The 19,318-nt window shown below is 55.8% G+C and overlaps 1 protein-coding gene across 7 annotated transcripts in view; it reads right to left on the bottom strand.

The window, feature by feature from the left end:
• CEP164 (centrosomal protein 164) overlaps positions 1–19,318 on the bottom strand; it is a 65,958-nt gene that overhangs the window by 9,309 nt on the left and 37,331 nt on the right. For 5 of the 7 annotated variants that reach the window (XM_058289435.2, XM_004452910.5, XM_012523087.4 and 2 more), the window contains 12 exons: positions 18,866–19,252; positions 17,656–17,736; positions 15,230–15,313; positions 11,034–11,119; positions 10,030–10,236; positions 9,078–9,203; positions 4,731–4,940; positions 2,721–2,852; positions 2,420–2,636; positions 1,362–1,439; positions 1,006–1,137; positions 542–664 (listed from right to left, as the gene is read on the bottom strand). In XM_058289435.2, the coding sequence (XP_058145418.1) occupies positions 542–664; positions 1,006–1,137; positions 1,362–1,439; positions 2,420–2,636; positions 2,721–2,852; positions 4,731–4,940; positions 9,078–9,203; positions 10,030–10,236; positions 11,034–11,119; positions 15,230–15,313; positions 17,656–17,736; positions 18,866–19,252 (1,863 nt within the window). The remainder of the gene's footprint in view (positions 1–541; positions 665–1,005; positions 1,138–1,361; positions 1,440–2,419; positions 2,637–2,720; positions 2,853–4,730; positions 4,941–9,077; positions 9,204–10,029; positions 10,237–11,033; positions 11,120–15,229; positions 15,314–17,655; positions 17,737–18,865; positions 19,253–19,318) is intronic. The other 2 variants (XM_071212360.1, XM_058289436.1) reach the window with 1 other exon arrangement.

Genomic DNA, 19,318 nt, shown 5'->3' with positions numbered 1-19,318 from the left:
GAGCAGGTAGTACCTCGATATTGTCTGGCTCTTTGCCCGTCTATTTCTTGGTGTCCTGAAATTTCTAATGATACTGGTGATGTGCTGTTAGCATGGTTATAACTGAAGGCTCTCGAGCCAGCAGCTTGGACTTGAACCCCAGTCCTTCTCCTGTTTAGCTTGGAAAAGTCACTTCAACTCCCTCCGAGTCTCAGTTTCCTCATCTTTCAAATGGTGGTAATGGGAGCACCTCCCACCTAAGGATGCTGTGAGGAATGAACGAGCTAAGGTGGGTGAAGAGCTTCGAGCGGTGCCTGGTTCACAGTAAGCGCTCTGTACGTCAGCTCTCATTACTCCTGAAAGAATCCAAGTGCAGCCTGCCTGGCAGAGAGGACTCACCCTTCATGAGGGCAAGTTTTCTAACGCGTCAGCATTGCAGGGTAGCAGGGAGGCCTCCCAGGTGGTGGAAAGGTCCCACAGCCCCTGACCACTGCGTCCTCTCGCCCTGCCATCTGGCCAACCGGGACAGACCCCAGGAGTGTGTGTGCGGCTGGCAGGTCACCTCGGCTTCGTACTGCTCCCTGGCCTCTGCCAGCACGTGCCGGTGCTCCTCCCTCATCTTCTCCATCTTCCTCTCATGATCCCGCTCCACCTCCTGGCGCTTCTCTCTCAAGAGGCCACTGAGCTGCAGGGCAGATGGCGGGGTGAGGCTGGCGGGACCAAGGGCAGGCCAGCCCCTGGGGGACTGACGCACCACAAGGTCTCACACACGCGCACCTCCCCACATCCTGCCCCCACATGCCACACGTGCATGACACAACACGCACACAGCTGTGCCCCCCCATAGGGCACGGGGGCGGAGTGCCAGGCCTCTAGGGATGTAAGGCACACAGACAGAACCAGGAGTTCTGACGCCACTGAGCAGTCCAACGCTAACCAGAGGACACTCGGGCCGGGACGGCCCAGCAGGTGGTTCGGGAGTTCACAGTATTTCACATGAATGTTGAAGCAGCACCCGGCATTCACCTCTTGCTCGTACTCAGCCACTTGGTGAACTTTCTGCTGCGCTCTCTGCTCCATCCGCCCAAGGCTTTCCTGCAGCTGTGCCTCTTCTTTCTGCTGCGCTTCTTCTATCTTCTTTTGGAGCCCGGAGACTGCCTGAGGGCCCGGCCCAGGGAGTGTAAGCCCAGAGGAGGCTGTTTTGGGAACACAGCATCCTTGCCCACGGGCCTGGCAGGAGGAGGCTCTCTCTCTTGGGGGTGCCTCCTACTGGCAGGAACGGCGTTGAGCTCTGCCACCGGCCCCGAAAAGGGTCTGGAGACTCACGCTCGGGGACCTGGGTGCCCGGGCCCTGCCCGCGGTCTGGGCCGGCTGCATCTCACCTCTCTGTGCTTGGCCTCCAACGAGGAGCAGAGCCGCTCCAGCTCTGCGCTGTGCTGCCGCTCCAGCACCGCCATGGCCTGGGAAGCGAAGGGGCTGTGAGGGAAGCAGGACAGGACAGGCCAGTCCCGACCGCCAGGGAAGGAAGGGCCCAGAAGAACTTCTTCACACCGCCTCGAGCTGAGGGGCCAGAGGGAAGAAGCACGGGCACATCTTTGCTCCTCTGACGTAACTCAGTCCCGAGAGGCTACAACTGGCAAATGAACAGGAGCGTGCGGGCCAGCGGGGAGGGGCATTTCAGGGAGCCTCAGGCCATCGCTCCAGGCCCCTGCCTCTGCGCTGGGCCCAGGTTGGCAGGCGACGCCCAGGACTGCAAATAAGATCCGTGGTGGGGGTGTCTGCGGTTTTAGTGCATTCTCTCCCCGCGCGGGCAGGACAGTGACACTCTCCCTCTGATCTTGCTGGATCTTGCCCTTGTCTACAGCTGAAGCACCTAGAAATACCTCTACTCCTTCCTCCCCCTCCCAAAACAAAGCCCCACGTGGCCTGTTACTTCAGCATCTAACCTGGGGACCGACCGTCAGATTGGTCTCCAGAGGGAAGGGAAGTAAGGATAAAAGAGTAACCTCTTCTAAGTGTGCTAACGTCTTGTTCTAAGAGGGGAGAGGAGAGGACACTTGGGCTGCCCCTCAAAGAGAGGGCCAGGACAGAACACCCTTGCCGCCAGTCCTCTGGTCGGGCTTAAGTTCTTTCAGCCCGGAAACCTTCCCGAACCTTCCCCGCCTCTGGCCCCTTGACCTCTAAGGGCTCTGCTGGCCACAGCCCAGCCCTGGAGGGGAGCTTCTGGCCACGTGCAGTGTCCTCCCCTCTGCCGAGTCAGGTCAGACCTGAGTAGCGGGCCCCAGTCAGTCAGCTGCTGGGCACCTGCGCTCCCTGCGCTGCCTGCACATGCACCCATGCTCCCCCTGCCTCCCTGCCCTGCAGACCCTTCCTCTCCCTCTGCACTCAGCCCCTCCCAGGCAGCCCAGACCAGCGGAGAGGCCGTGGGTCACTTGCTCACTTCTTTCCTTTCCCCTTCCAGGTGCTCCCGCAGCTGCTGTAAAGCCTTCTCCTTCTCAGCCTGCAGGGCGGCCCGCTCTCTCTTCTCCGAGGCCTCTGTCTCCTCCTTGAGCTGCTCTAGTGTTTGCCGGCTCTTCTGCTCCAAGCTGGCCCTCTCGGCCTCCTGGAGAGCCTCCAGCTCCTCACGCAGCCTCTCCAGGGAGGCTTCTTGCTCGGCCCTGGGCAGATGGAAGAGACTAGAGAGGGCCTGTGCCCGCTGGGGACGTGCCCACGGGGCCGGGCCGCTGGCAGGTGGCGCTCACCTGATGTGGCCCTCATCCGCCTCCATGCTGGACCGGACCTGCGCCCGGAGCCGGGACAGCCGCCGGCTCTCCTCTTCTCTCAGGCGGGCCTCCTCCTCCTCAGTGGCTCTCTGCAGCTGCTCCTTCAGGGACCTGGGAAGGAAAGGAAAGGAGAGTTTGCCTGACAGCCGGCAAGCGTCTTTCCCACCCTGCTGATGACCCCAGGCCCTCGGCCTCTGGTGGCTCTCTCACCAGTCTTCGAAGCTTCCTGCACGTGAAAGGCAGTCCAACCCCAGCCTCGAGGGCCAAGCTGCTGCTCTAAATAGCCCCCAGAGGTGCAAGGGGGCCTGGAGTCCACTTATACCTTTGCTATAGGAAGTGGATGCAGGCTGCTTGGTGCCAGCAGAGCATTTCTCTATTTTACACACTCTTTGCTATGTATAACAATAATAATTTTCTACCACCCTTTGGTGTTCCATTCTAGAGGACAAGCTCAGCCTTTAGTTAAATTGCCATGTAAGGGTAATGCACACACGCCTTTCTGGAGCACCTTTCCCATCCCTGGACTGTGAAAAGATAGCTCTTTACCTTCTCAATACCCATTCTCCCTGTTTCCCTTCCTAACAGGACCCTGGTTTTATTCTGTCAGGCAGAGACTCAGCCAAAGGCCTCTAGTCCCCAGTCTCCTCTGCAACAAGGGTAACCAGTGGGCTAGAAGCAGAAGTTAGTGGGGACAATTCCCAGGAAAGCGCCTCTAAGAGGCACCAGCTGAGCTGGAAGGTACCACTGCCCTCCTTCCCTACGCTTCCTCCCTGGGGCACAGAGCCAGCGGCTGGAGGTCCACAGCTAACCACACCACGAAGAAACGCTGAGCGTCAAACCAGTGCTAAAGAAGGCCGAGCATGGGAAACGGACTTTGGCCCAGTGGTTAGGGTGTCCGTCTACCATATGGGAGGTCCGCGGTTCAAACCCCGGGCCTCCTTGACCCGTGTGGAGCTGGCCATGCGCAGCGCTGATGCGCGCAAGAAGTGCCGTGCCACCCAAGGGTGTCCCCCGTGTGGGGGAGCCCCACGCACAAGGAGTGCGCCCGTGAGGAGAGCTGCCCAGCGTGAAAAGAAAGAGCAGCCTGCCCAGGAATGGCGCCGCCCACACTTCCCATGCCGCTGACGACAACAGAAGCGGACAAAGAAACAAGACGCAGCAAATAGACACCAAGAACAGACAACCAGGGGAGAGGGGGAAATTAATTAAATAAATAAATCTTTAAAAAAAAAAAAAAAAAAAGAAGGCCGAGCAGAAAGATGAAAGGAGCCAGGGCCCCGAGGACGCCGGGGAGGCACTAGGCCAGGCCTGGACTGCCGCCGTCTGTAAAGACAAACCCCCAACTTGTCCACACGCATCCCCCCACCCCCGCACACACGATCACCCACACACAGGCCCAGCCCAGGCTCAAGGGTCTTAGTTTAAGGCCTCCCAGCTGGCTACCCCAAGAGTTGGCTCTCAATTAGGAACTTCTGGCTCCTGGGCAAGGGCGCCTCACACCGTATCACGTGGTCCCGACCTCTCTCGCAGGATTCCAACAGGGAGATGACTCCCAAAGGGCTCCTGCTTGGGTGGACGACGCAGACGAGCTGCCTGCGCTAATCGGAGCTCTGCTTAGCTTAGGGCACCTTGGACAAGTTCCTTACCCTCCCCGTGCCTCAGTTTCTTCATCCATCTTATAAATTCCACACAGTAGGGTTGATGACCCCTCGCAGAGCTGTTCGGAGCACTACCCCAATTCACACACATAAAGCACACGGATCGGTGCAGTCTTGAGACTGCGTCAACTCCTCGCTTTTTATCCAGCCTCCCAACGCCTTCCCCAAAAGCAGGAGGGCGCACGCCTTGGCCAGGTGCCCCGGCTCTCGGCATGGGCCATGGAGGGGTCGTCTCAGTGGGGCCACGGGCATCACGGGAGGAGGGAAGGAGGGTGCCCCCCGCCCTTGGCACCGCGAGGTCCCGGGGCCTGGCCTGGGGGAGGGGCAGGACCTGAGAGACTTCTCTTTCTGCTGGTGAAGCTGGAGGATCTCTTCTTCCTCCTCCTGCCACAGTTTCTCCCGCAGCTGCTGCATCTTCTCTGGCTTCGATTCCAGCAGCCGCCTCTTGGCCTGCTCGCGGTCCTGTGCTGCCGCCTCCTCCACGGCCTTTAGAGCAGCCTCTGCGGGCTGAGGTGGGGGGACCGCGGGCTCTGCAAATCGCCTGCCAAGGGCACAGAACGGCACATCGCTGCAGTTGTCGTATCCCCCCACCTTCGGGCATCCAGCGTTTACACGGACACAGCTCATCACACGCCAAATCCCAGAGGAGGGGCCCACAAACAGGAGTCCCACATGCAAGTCAGGCCACCCCCGGGCAGGCAGTAGGTCTGTCCCTCTCAAAGGCATGGTGCACATTTGTCCTCTGAGGCCAAGCCCCCACCAGGCTTGCCCATCCTAGGCTCTCGGGTGACCGCGGAAGCTGTGGCTCAAAGACAAAACCTGAAGCGTGGCTCAAAATCCCGCAGCAGTGGGGACAGTGTGGAGTTCTGTCCCTCATGGCGTCTTCCCCCAAATGGCCCATGGCCCGTTTCTGTCCCCTCAACAGGACTCTGCCTACTACTTGAGGCTCATGTTAGCAATTCGGGACCAGTCCCCAGAGGCCACTCTCTGCCTCCCAAACTGAACAGAGGCCAGTGCCTTTGGCCCAGCGGGAGAAGCAGAACACCGCCTCTCCCTGGGACCTAGAAAAGTCTGCCGGTGGTCCAGGGATAGTACTCTCTTCTCCCACAGCGCCAAGAGAGCCAAGCAGGAGACCCTTCCCACAGCCAAAGGGAGGAGGTAGAGCTCCACAGGCGTGCCATGGCCACACCTTCCCAATGGTGGCGCATTTTCATCTACTTAGAATTAATTCAGTGTTGGAAAATCTTAGAAAAAGAAATTCATCAGAGGTCACCTGGATGGACATGGTGGGTGGTAAGAAAAGGAATAATGGTTTGGCTTTTAAATTTTAAAAGGCTACAAAAGAATGAGGCTATGGTGCTTGCATTCTGGTAGTTGAAGGAAATACCCAAGAGAAACTCCGAGAACCTTCAGAGCAAGGAAAGCATAAGCGTGGCCAAGTATCCAGCCTCCCAGAGACCTTCCTAAAGGGCAGTACAGTTTTATCTCCGGACCCCAAGCTTCAGGTGGCAAGTGGTCTCACCACCACCCCATACACCCCCTTGGTGCCCAGGCCGCTCCGGAGACCTCAGCAGGGACATATGGGCATGGCCCAAAGCAAAGCAAACTGCAGCAGGAGCCCGTCCCCCCTGCTGCAGCTGCAGAAACCCCCTTCCTGCTGCAGCACCACAGCAGGCGGAAGGCAGCGGGCAGGATCCAAGCAGGGCAGCAGAAGACAGCCAGGGCCAGGTGTCCCCTCTCAGCCCCTCGAGACCAGAGAAAGAAGGACACCGCCGCCGGCGGACTCCTCGGAAATGCCACAAAGAGCCCCCCACCCCCTTTCCTAAAACTGTAACTCACGCCAAAATAGTCTCGGGCATTGCCCTCCACTCTTCTCTGCTCCCATCTCCTTCCCTTCCCTCCTTCCAAATCTTGGCTTCCTCTCAGTCCCCGGACACTGTCCACCCGAGGCAGATGTAAGAGACATTGCTGCCACCTCCTCTGAGAAACCCCCTTGGAAAGGGGCCCCCCCGCAGCTCTCTGCCTCATCAACCCTCCAACTCATTTGCAGCCTTGGCTGAAAACATCTTTATTTCCCTAAGATGGTACTTTTTAACGTCTTTCTTCCCCGGGGGCCGGGCAGCTCTGTGGAACCCGTGGGGACAGATGCTGCAGAAAGACAGGCCATCAGAACCGTGGCACGTGCCCGGGCGACAGGCCCCGGGTCAGCTTGTTGGCACACCTGGCACGCAGGCAGGCGGGGTTGTCTCCAGTGGGCCTCTTCTCCCTCCCCCAGTTTTAAAGATCTAGTATCCCAGACTCCTCACTTAGGTCCGAGCCTGGGAGCTCTATTAGACAACGGGGAAGTTGAAGACTCCAGCCAAAGAGACGGGTCTGATTTCTAGGCCAACTCCTCAGGTATCAGCATCAAAGAGACCCCGCTGCCAACAGGAGTTGCAAAGCGAGGCTCTGCAGGAGCTAAGCACTGTGGGCTGGCCACAAGAGCTCCCAGACCCATCAAGGAAGGCAGGAGGAAGAGGGGGTGGCAGGAGAAAGAGAAGGATGGAGAAGGCGGTAAATGGACTCCAGAAAACTTTGAAATGGGTGTTAAAATTGGGGTTAGAGGGAAGCAGATTTGGCTCAATGGATGGAGCGTCTGACTACCACATAGGAGGTACAGGGTTCAAAGCCAGGGCCTCCTGACCCCTGTGATGAGCTGGCCCACGCACAGTGCTGATGCACGCAAGGAGTGCCGTGCCACGCAGGGGTGACCCCTGCACAGGGGACACCCACGCGCAAGGAGTGCACCCTGTAAGGAGAGCCACCCTGCACGAAGAAAGCGCAGCCTGCCCAGGAGTGGCGCCGCACACACGGAGAGCTGATGCAGCAAGATGACAACAACAAAAAGACACAGATTCCCGGTGCCACCAACAAGAATATAAGCAAACACAGAAGAACACGCAGCGAATGGACACAGAGAGCACTCAACTGGGGGGTGGGGGGAGGGTGGGAAGGGGACAGAAATAAATAAAAAAATTTTTAAATCCTTTTAAAAAAATTGAGGTTAAAATCAGAAAGATCATGTCTCCTCTCAGTCAAGCCTCTACAAACTCCTTGGGAAAGTGTTGGGATGCCAAGGGGAGGCCCCTCCCGTTTCCTAGGTGGGGACCTTCTGCTCCTGACCTCTCTAATTTGGTCTATGTCCATGGAAGCTGGTGGCACAGCGCTGCCCCCACAAGCCCAGCTCCCCGTGTAGCTGTAAGGAGAAATAACAAAGTGACAGGGCCTGAAAAAAGTCAGGAGAGGAAGAGAAGGCCCTTCCTGAGGAGAGTGGGCCAACTCAAAGTGCGTGGCCAAGGAAATGTCTCTGAGGCCCCAGCAGCAGGTCGCCTCGCGGGGACGAGGGAAGAAAGAGAGGAAGTGGACTGCGCAGCCAGGCAGGCAGGGAGGAGCTGAGTGAGCTGGCCTGGTCTGCGCCTCGCTGCCGGGCTCCTCTCTGCCCCCTCGCCTCTGCCAGACCTTCCTCTCTGTGAGCCACATTTGCCTCCTCTCCTCTTAGGAAGCACCTGGTCTGGCCGTCCTTGCGAAGGCCACCTAATTTCATGGGGATATCACCCCCTGATAAACGGGGTGACCCCTTCCCTACACACCCCGGCCCTGTTGAAGGACGAGCATGTCTGCCTGGCAGCTCTTGGTGACACTTCCGATGGGTGACCAGGCCATCAGCCTGCCTTGGTGACACTTACTACAGGTGATCAGACTCAATCCGTCTCGGCTCAAAAGTCAGCCCCAATCCTGAGGACTCTTAATCCCTTTGCACCAGCTCAGTTCATGGAGGGAAAACTTAGGAGCCACGAGGCCTTTCTCCACGCAGAGAAAAGAAACAGAAGCCACAGACTAAAAGGCACAAATCTAGGGCTCTAGGGACCCGAGTCTAGTCCTAACTTTGCAACCGATTGACCATGTAACCTTGGGCAAGCCTCTTCGCCTCAGTTTCCTCATCTGTAAAAGGGATGGTGGGGAGGGTGAGACTGGGAAGAGGAAAAGGAGAAGATTCCTAATTTTAAAAGTGCTTGTTGCAACGAGAGTGAATCTCAAAACCATGTTGAACAAAAGAACCCAGGCACAAGGATATATGCTGTATAGAGCATAATTGCATTTACATGACTTTCTAGATGGAAACTTTTAATGCCTGTACTCTGCGGGCTGGAAGACAAGGATGGTGGGGTGGGATGGATTGGGAGGGAGAGGGCAGGAGAAGGCTTTCTCGGGGGATGGAAAGGTTCTGAAGCTGATCTGAGTGGCGCCACGGGGTATGTACATAGATGAAATTTCAATGAATTGTACACTTCAGACCTGTAGTGTAGTAAAATTATACCTCAATTAAAAAATGTTTAAGAAAGAACAGTGCTTGGTAGAGGGGAACTTGGTGTACCAGGCTTCTAGTAATGAGCCAGGAAAGCTCCCTGCCTTGTACCCCAGGGCCTGCCAAGGCACCCCAAGGACTTAAGCTGGGCTTAGGCTCCCTGGTGGTGGCTTGGGGCTCCCCCAGGCAGTCCACGGAGGACCCAGGCCACACTCAATCCCCACCCAGGCCCAGAGTCCAGAAATGCCCTCCCCACCCCCCAAAAGCCACGTCATCCACATTCATCCACGCACGAGGGAGGATGGGGACAGACACGGGAAAACTGGCCCTTACGCCTCTGGAGAGACTGGCGGGGTGGGGCTGGCCGCCACCTTCTCCTCGGGCTCCTCGGCCTCTTCCTGCCCGCGACCCAGCTCCTCGGCCCTCTCGGGGGTGCCAGGTGGGCTTGGAACCTGCTCCCTTGAGGGCAACAAGGAAGCAACTGTGTTCGAGCCGTTAGGAAGACGAGGGGCTCCAGATTCACCCCATTTGGGGTTGAAAGAGACAGCCCCCCTACCTCGGGCCTCAGGCCTCCCCCCGCCCGCCTCTCCTCCCGCTGTTCACACTGGAGACCAGAGACCAGGCCCCACGTGGGAAGCAGGGTGGCCATGCCCCCGAGGAGGGGCTCTGCACACAGCAGGTGCTCAGAAGATGCTGTCGACGGAACAGGGCTGAGGCTCAGCTCCCCCCTGTGCCTCATCCCACCGGATGGATTCCAAACCAGCGGCGTGCCCGGGCCAGGGCAAGGGAGAGCTAGCAAACGCACAGCAGGCACCGGACCAGGCTGCAAATCAAGGTCCTCCCGGCTCCGAGAGCCTGGGGCGCTGCGCCTCGGGGCACCGGGGGTCCACAGGGGTTGACTGAGGGGGGAGCTGGCAGGGAGGGCACTGGGAGAAACGGCTCCCGCAGGAGGAAGACAGCAGCCAGGGCAACAGCTGAGATTTGGGCCCAGGCCCCCGCAGGGAGGCAGTGGGGACAAGAGACGCTTCCTCACGCAAGAGTATCTCAGCTTCCTGGTGGGGCCGTGCGCCCCAGTTTTAGTTCCAGATGGCCAACTAGGAAGAAGCAGGTTTCCTCGGTCCCCGGCTCCCGAGGGTGCTACCTGCTCTCTCCCCTCCCTCTCCAAGCCACCCCACCCCTCTCCCCACTCCCCACCGCTCCCCAGGATCCCTCAGCCCCAGCGCCTGCACCACTGCACACAGCGAGAGGCTGCCGCTGCCCTGGGAGGCTCCCGACTCCTCCTTACCTCTGGAGGGGCCCTGGAGGGGCGGGGCCACCCACCGAGGCCTCCCCAGGCTCTCCGGCCTCCTTCTGCCCGGGCTGCCCCTCGGGGGCCTGTGGAGGCCCATCCTCGGTGGCCTGGCCTGGAAGGGGACTCTGGAGCTGCTGCCCGTGTGGAAGTGACAGTGACACCCTGGTCAGGCCAGCCAGAGCAGCAGAGTCACGCCCCTCTCTGCGGAGAGGAGGAAGAGAAGCTGGGAGGGGACACGCACACCGAGGCCCAGCCACCTTCCCAGGCCAGACCCGGCCCCACCCCGCGTCCACGGGGAAGCAGACGGGTGGGGGGAGGCCCTACTGTGCGCCCCTGGAGCCTGGACTAGTTAGGCTTCCCGGTCCCTGCACTGCTGGGCCCTGGAGTGATGGGGGACACCCCGCAGGAGCGTCCACTCCCGGAGCTCTACCATCTCTGGGGTCAGGAGAGGGATGGAAGGAGAATGGGGCGAAAAAGAGAAGTCAGACTCAGGGGTCAGGCTACAGAACGCGCAGGAAGCTAGAGCTTTCAGGAAGCAAGAATGCTGGTAGCTCTTCAGGGTCCACAAGGTAGAATCGTCACCGCTCTTCCCCTGCCATGGTTGTGGCTTTTCTATTATGGGCTCGAGTCCCCCTGTAGCAACACACACACTCTCACACACACACGCACAGCTTAATCCACCCGAGTGAAGGGGGCAGACCGTGGCCCCACAAGGGTGCTGGGTGCACCGATTCCCCACCAAAGCTACACGGCAGTGCTTCACCATCCCGTCCTGGTGCAGAACCGGGGGATGCTCGTGCACGAATGCATGCACACAAATACGCACACACGGTGCACTTGCGCACATACACACGCGGACCTCGCGAGGCCTGCAGGCCGCTCATCATCTGTCTTCAGACAGGAGTGCCCTGAAGCCAGGCCGACCAAAGCCAGAAGTTGTGCCCCAGCCCACGCTACCCCGGAGGCAGCCTTCATCTCAGGCCCTCCACGGCCTGTACCTCTCGGAGCCCCTGGACGGCTTGCTCTGCGGCTCGTCTTGGCTGGACTCGTTGTCCTCCTCGTCCTCTCGTCCCAACCTCTGGGCCTGCAGGCAAGGAGCAGTGGGAGGTGAGCAGTGGCGGGGCCTGCATGGGGTCCCTCAACCCTCCTACTGGTGGCCGCGCTTAGTAGAAAGCACGGAGACGAGGCCACTGAGGGCGGGGGGTCCACGGGATGCAGAACAGAAGCCCTGCGCTCTGCGCGTGGAAGCTTCCCGGGGCTCTGGGTGAGCCCCCAGCCTCCCGCTGCAGCTGGGGGCCAGCGTGCCGGCCTGAGGAGGGCGAGTCAGTGAACCAGAGCCACGGGCTGCAAAGCTGTAAGCCAGGATGGGAGAGGACCCGAGCGAGAACCCCTGCCTCCTGCTGCTGGGAGTCTGCACTGTCAGTGGCAAAGAGAAAGCAGAGACATCCACGAACCCCCCAAATCCACGGAGGCCCCAGGCCACCCGCGCCCATGAAACGCGCCTGCTGAATCAGTGGGAAAATGTGGGGGCAGGAGGCAAGACATTAAAGAGGAAGAAACCTGGAGAGATGGAGTCTTGGTCTATACACCAGACCAAGGGGCACCATTTGGCACCTGGAGAAAAAGAAAAATTGCTCCTTTGTACCATCTCAAGCTCCCCCAAGCACCCAGGTCCCATCCGAGGATGATGATGCACCCTTGGCAGTCAGGGATCGTACCATCCAACCAAAAGAGAAATGTCATTGTAAAGTTTGGGATTCTTGGCAAACTTACTGAGCTGGTAAAAAAAAAAAAAAAAGACATCCTTGATCATTTCAAATATTTCTCGGGGCAGGGGACGACACAGTGGGATAGAAGTGTAGCTGGCCTAGACCCAGCCCTTTGTCCTGACACTTCCTGCCTGGGAAGTCTGTCTTCTCTCCTGTAAATTGGGATCGCAAACCACCACCGCTAACAGGGCTTCTTGTGAGGACGAAATTAGATCATGTGCAAAAAGCGCGACTGGCGGCCCCAACGAGCCACGGTGGCTCCCCTTCCCACACCCTCTCCCTCTCCTCCAGCCTAAGGGGAGAAAAAGCCATCACTGCCCCCATTCCAGGACTGCACCGCTCTGTCATTCTGATGGGAGCTCCGTATGTTCTGGGACGCAGGGGTGAACGGGAGGAGTGGGCAGGAGACGGCTCACTCCATCTTCCCCAGTGGGGTCCCAGCCCTGTGCCCACGGGCTCCCACACCTCCCCACTGGCAGCCTGAGCTGTGGCAGCTGCGACTGACTCTGCCATCTGGATGGGCGAGCAAGGGCAGGGCCGGAACGACAGCTCGGCTCCCCAGATTACATTCAAGACAGACACACTGCCCAGGAGCTCCTCCAGGGGCCTGCACAGAAGGGCACCCTCCCAGGCTGCCACTCCTCATGGCATCAGCCAAGCAGCGCCCGGAGGCCCCTCTCCACCCTACCTCTTTCCCCTCCAGTGTTCATCTCCCAGGTTCCTTCCCCATTGAAATTACACCAGGCTCAGGAAATATCTCCCTGATGACAAGAAAAAACAAATCACATAGGCCAACTCTATTTAACCAACTAAAATAAATACAGGGCTGGATAGTGAGGTGGAGTGATGGCAGTAAAGAACTTGAGATTGAGCCCTGAGTCGGCAAAGGTCTATCCAGCACGTATGGTGAGGAGTCGGGCAAGCAGGAGAGGTAGCTGCAGGTCACGTCCTCCCCGCGGCTCCCTTCCTTTCACCTTCTCTACTTCTGCTGAGAACAGGATGTACTTTAAGAAAACACCCAGAGACAGAGGTCCTTTGGGTAGTTTACTTGGTCCCTAGACCAAGGAGCAAGGTGGTGGTATGAACATTCTTCAAAAAGGGGCAAAAAGGTAAGCCACTGGCCTAAGGCTGCTCGAGACTCCGTTTCCCTGTCTTGACTTAGCTCAGCTCCAGGGCTTTGCTTTTGTTCAACGTCCAGTCCCCAGTTAAATAAATCATGGCACGTTCATACAGCAGAATGCTATGCGACCACTACAGAGAAGTAATCTATGTGTAATAACCTAGAAATAAGCCAAAGGTCTAGTCTCAAATTCCAAAAGCATATTGCCAAGCAGTTTTTGCAATATAATCTCAATTTTTGTGGGAAGAAAATAGATAAGGAAAATAGATATATGTTTACATGTAGGCCAAAAATTGGAAAACAAGAAACATTCATGGAAACTGTTAATAATTCTCACTTTTTTTTTCTATCTGGTTGCATCATTGTCTTTTTGGTGCATTGCTTCGCTGCACAGGGGCCTGTGGCAACTCTGGGACACCTTGTTTGTTTTTTGTTTGTTTTTTTTTTTACAAAGAGGTCCCGGGGATTGAATCTGGGTCCTCCATATGGTAAACGGGAGCTCAACTGCTTGAGCCACAGCCGCTTCCCAGTTCTCACCTTTGAGAGTGAGGCTGCAGGAAGTGGAGGACTTTGATGTTCTGTATTATTTGAAATACATGAATTATCGCCTTTCTAATTTATTATAAAATTGATTGTTAATACTCCATTATGATCATGATCTTGACCCTGGCAGTGGGTTTTGAAAATGTACACATGTCAAAAACTTATCAAACTGCGCACTTTAAATATGTGCAGTGTCTATATGTCAGTATACCTCCCTAAAGTTTTACGAATGTTTCTTTAATGAACGCAAACTAGTTTAGCTCAGTTCTAAGCCCCTGCCTTGGGAAAAATCCAGAGCAGAGAGAAAAATGGACAGGAGCCTGTGGGAAGGTCAAAGGAGACTGCAGCTACTTTATGCCTCCAGCTCCTCCTCCCTGCTCGACCCCTCTGTGCCCTGAAGACGGGAGAGAGCTAGAGGCCGAGCCCCACGAAGAGCTCTGTTTGGTCAGCTGACAGCACTGCTACACACCCCGACAGCCTGGCCATGAGGGAGAGCTCAGGACTTCCTCTGCCAGGTTGGCTGCCTCATTGAGATGAGAACCAAACCCAAGCCAAGCCCTGCTACTGAAGTGCACCAAGCAGAATGACCCAGAAAGGGACTGGCTGGACTCTGGAGGCCATAGGTAGGAGCAAGAATCCTGTCCTTTTTAAAGTTCTATAGTAATTCTGATACTAGCCAGGTATTAGATCCAGAGCAAGGGAAACCCGCCCACCCGGTAACTTTCCCACTCACCTATTGCCAAAGCTGCGGCACGATTCACCTGCTCCAAGCCTTTCTGCTTAATCCCACCTGCCCTTGATTGTGCCTTCATAGCCCTCCAGAGTTGCAAACAGGATGACCAAAGTCCAGCAAGAACCCAGGAAGGCTTTATCAGCCAGAGCTGAGAGGGACATGCCATGCTAAAACAAATGCAGTCGACCTGAAAACCCTACCGTCTCCAGCCCTCCTTTCACTAGGGGCTCCCAGTCTTGGTTTATATTAAACATCATGTTTGTTTCACCCAACAAATCTCCATTTCACCCAAACTAAACACTCCCTTAAACTTGCAGAGGCAACGTGCCAGAATCTCTCTTCTCTTGACAAACCGACAGAGAAGAAAAAAAATGATCCTCTTTGCTTTAAGCTCCTTAAGGACAGGGTCTGTATTTGAGTCATCTCTGAACCCTACTCTGGGTCAGATGTCCTCTATGACCACATGCAGCTTACATAGGGCAGGAGGGAGAGCTAAACAACTAGGAAACAAAACAAGAAGCATTTAGGGGAGCAAAGAGAGGAAACAATTCATCCTGATTGGAGGAGGTGGGCCTCCTAGACTGAGAAGGAAGGCACTTGCCAGGACGGAAAGGGAAGAAGCAGAGCAGGCAAGTAGGAAAGGACGTGGGTGGTATGCTCTGGAATGGGGAGTGGACAACATGCTTGATGAGCAGCAGCTGGGCTGAGAACAAAGCTGGAAAGGTTAGATGGGCCAGGCTGTGAAGTGCCTTGTAATCCCTGCCCCATAGTCTACATGGTGCTTTGCTCATGAGCAAGCAGTCAATCTCAATTGTTGATGAATGAACAAACAGATAAATAATGGAAAGAATGCTTTAATTCACAGCAGCAACAGAGCTGTATCAAAGATAGAGTTGGAACCATGCCTAAAGAGTAAGGGAGAGAACTTCCAGAAATAGAGCCTGGGTTGGGCAGGGCTCCGCTCTGTGTTACCCCAAAAAGTGGCTGCCAGAGAAAATGAGGCCAAGCCTACGATCAAGAGAGACTCACCTCCCAATGGGCTCCATCCAGGACCGGAGAAAGCACATCAACATCCAGCAGGTGCTCTGAGATCCGACTGCGAAAACCGAAGTCCTGGAGACAGGGGAGATGGACAGGTCAAGTCAGCCTCTGTCACGGTCAGCACTCACCAGGGCTCCTCATCTGCCCAACTCCAACCTCCTACTGTGGTGCCTACTATGTGCCAGATCCTATGCCAAACATTTTGATGTTTGGCAACATCAAAATTTGCAAAATTTTGCAAAATGTTTGGCAACATTTTGATGTATGCCAAACATTTTGATGATGTCAACTAATTAATTTCATTTTCAAAATAACCCTATGAATAGATGGATAGATATGTGATAAAGCAAGTATGGTAAAAAATGATAGGCTCTAGGTAGCAAGTGTATGGGTATTTGCTGTAAAATTCTTGTAACTTTTCTGCATATTTGAAATTTTTCATAATAAAATGAGGGAGAAAATATAACCCTATGAGAGGAAGCAGATTTGAGAGCATGAGTAGTTTGCTCAAGGTCACAGAGCTGACAAGCAGCGGGGCTGGTGGCCAGATGTGCCCTGGGCTGACTCCAAAGCCCAAGCTCTTTTCGTGACATGTGCGGCAGAGCATGACACCTTCCAGCTGTCTCTCCCCATTGAGTGCCCAACCAGAGCACCAGGAGGCCAAAGAGACGGAAAAAACCTGGGGGCAGCCTAGAAACAAGGATTGCTGGGCTCTTCCCAGCACATGCCTTCCCCATTCCCACACATGTGCCCCTCTGGACAATGGGGATTAATGAGCGGCTCTTCCTCCACAGGCTTCTCTTTGGAACAGGCAGCAAGCACCCACGCTGTTGCCAGGTCCTTGCTGCCCTTTGGCTGCCGCAGGACTGTGATCTCACTCCTCACCCCCCAAGCCTAAGCTCCCTGCCGGGCTAAGTGAAGGATTGCTACCTGACAGCATGCTAATGGGGGCAGATCTGTCATCACTCCTGATAAATGGCGAGATGCCTAGCCAAGGTCTGGTCCTGCTGCCCATGGCTTCCTCCATCCATTCCCATCTAGAAGAAAAATGCTGATGGGCACATTTCTCCACATGGGCGACTCCTTCAGGAGGGTCAGACCCTTTACGTCAAGGAGTTTGCTGACATGGCGATTCATCTTGGGCAGTTTTTGCCAACAACAATGGCTTCTGCTTTCCCTTCCTAGCTTATGGGTTTTTCTTTGTTTTCTGGTGACATTTTCCTTTCAGCTTGAGTTCTACTCCACTTAACGCAGCTGCCATCTGCCTCCTAAGCCTACGGCTCACGAGGGGCTGGAGCAGAGCACAGAGCCTCCTGATTCCTCTGCACCCGTCCTATCGTTACTCTTCATCCCTGACCCTCTCCCGCTAATCTCTTCCCTGTGAGCTGCCTCCTCCAAACAGATGGAGGATGCTTTCTAGAGGTAATGTTCTGCCAAAAAACACCCCTAACTACTCCCGTTAGATACAGACCTGGCAAAGGAAACCAGGACACAGCAGGATGGGTGGAAGGTCCAGGACAGAGAAACTATGCTCATTGGCATTCCAGGCTAAAGCCTTAACTTTAGAAATAAAACCACAGCATCCCCCTGGCCAGAGCCTGGGGTCTAGTCCTCAGCACAGTTCAATGATCGCGCTCTCTCTCTCTCTCTCTCTCTCGCACACACACACACACCAGCGGCCTCTAACCTCCTACATCCACGTAATGCTCCTGCTAGAGCCCAGAGGCAGCTCATACAATCTCAACAATTCACACCACAGTCACAGTAACAATCGCTAACACTGATCAAATGTCCACAGGCATACCTCGTCTTACTGCACTTTGCTTTTCTGTGCTTTGCAGAAATTGCATTGTTTTCTTTATTGTTGTTTTTTTAAAAATTGAAGGTTTACGGCCACCCTGTGTCAAGAAAGTCTGTCGGTGCCATTTTTCCAACAGCATGCCTTTACTTAGTCTCTGTGTCACTTTTTTTTTCAGGAGGTACCAGGGATTGAACCCGGGACCTCATACATGGGAGGCAGGCACTCAACCACTGAGTTACATGCACTCCGTGTCACATTTTGATTAAGATAGGTACACTGTTTTTTCAGACTTAATGCTATTGCACACTTAACAGATTACAGAATAGTGTACATATAACTTTTACATGCACTGGGAAACCAAAAACTTCGTGCGACAGCGATATTCACGTATTGCGGAGGTCTGGAACAGAACCTGCAAAATATCCGAGGCGTGCTTGTACATGCTTTGGTTTTACAATCTTTACCTTATTTTCTCCTCACCCCAAAGGTATAAGGTAGGTCGTATTATCCTTACTCATAGCTGAAAAACCCAAGTTTGAATCCTGACACCCCACGAACTCACTGTGGGCGAATTACCTAACCACTGCCCCGCTGCCCCTCGTGTCACACTCACCAGGCCAAGGAGGGACTGGGGGTCAGAAGCCGCAGAGTCTGAGAGCTGCAGTTCCTTCACGTGTTCACTAATCTCTGACACCTGGAGGAACAGACACACAGAGAAGCCCCAGCTATGCAGAGCAAGGCCGGGGAAGCATCGCCGCAGCCCGGAGGAAAGACCTGTCCCGGGAGTTCCGTTCCAGCCATGGTGCCAGCACAGGGCTCGGCCCAAACAGAAACCCACGTCCCTTTGAAAGCCTGGAGGAGGCCCGGGTACCCTCCCACGCTCGCCGGGCGCATGCACCAGCCCCCACGCCACTCGAGCTGGGCAGTGCAGCTGAGGTCAGACAGGCACGCTCTGATCAGATCATCCAGGCTTAGACGGGACAGCGGAGCCAAGTGCAGAAGAGATGGTTAGAAAGTGGGGTGTTCGGAAGTTTGATGCTATCCCCAAAAATCCAATGAGAGCAGTGTTACCAGAAAGGAGGTTCGATGAATCACCTCATCACCTACTTGGAGGAGGGATGGAACAAAGGGTCAAAATATCTAAAATGTCAAAGCCCCACCCCCACCCCCCCGACATACTTCTGTCCATTTTGGTCCTTGGCGAGGCCTTGCCAAAGCAGCTACTGCCACATCCTGGGATGGTTCAGAAGGAGCCACAGAAATCACTGAGAAGAGTTTTCTTGTCACCTCCTCTACCTGTGTCGGGGCCAGGCACCCCCAATCATGGTGACCCCCTCACAAGAGAGACCTGCTCTCTCTTCCGACACTCAGAAAGCTGCTCCCATGACTGACCCCAAACTGATATCAAGGAGTAGAAGGGATGGGAGCGGATGCAGCTCAAGCGGTTGAGCACCTGCTTCCCATGTGTAAGGTCCTGGGTTCAATCCCCAGTACCTCCTAAAAAAAAAAAAAAAAAGCAGAAGGGAGAAGCAGGAAAAAGGAAGAGAAAGTAAAGAGGAGTGGAGAACAACCTTAATAGCCCAGGAGGGGACCACTGAGCAAGCGAACTCCTGCTCTGACCTTCTAGTGCCAGCAGGTCTGGAGTTTCATTTAGGGGGTCACTGCCCTGCCAGCCTAGGCGTATCTGTCGCAACGAAGGGTTCTAGCTGACGCTGACCGCCCATTGCGGGGTCTGCAAATGAAGCTCCAGACTCAGGAAGAAAGACCTGGGGCTAGGAGCCTGCACAGAGCTTAGGAGGGCAGCAGAGGGCAGAGGGACCTACTTCACTGGCGTCGGAGCCGCTGTCCTTCAGGGCAGGAGCCTTCCTCTTTGGCTCCTTCGCTGCCTCTGCCTTCCTGGAGCCCTCCTCTCCTGGGTCCACTGTGCTCTTCTGAGCCTCCTCTGCAGGGGCTTTGGCAGGCTGATGGTCTCCTGGGCCCAGCCCGGGCGTCACCCGACTCCTGGAGGCCCTGGGGTCCCTCTCCTCATTCTCTGCTGTGTCTGGGAGCTGGGCACTGGACCCTCTCCCCTGCCGCCCCCCGCCATCGGCGCTGCTCAGGCTGCTGTCTGCACCCTGGCTGAAGGGTTTGCCAAGAGTGGGGGCGCCGGCGGCATCGGAGGCAAGAGAATCATCCTTCTTCTCTTCTGGCTGGCTTGACCTCAGAGACTCCTAGGGAAGAGCACACCGTGTCAGGAGGAAGACATCGAGAGTTTCTACAGGGTGGAGCGGCCATTC

The sequence above is a fragment of the Dasypus novemcinctus genome, chromosome 27 (genome assembly GCF_030445035.2).
Source record: "Dasypus novemcinctus isolate mDasNov1 chromosome 27, mDasNov1.1.hap2, whole genome shotgun sequence".
Classification (NCBI taxonomy): Eukaryota; Metazoa; Chordata; class Mammalia; order Cingulata; family Dasypodidae; genus Dasypus; species Dasypus novemcinctus.
Note: the sequence above shows the minus strand (reverse complement) of the source record. Positions and strands in the feature narration are given on the sequence as shown.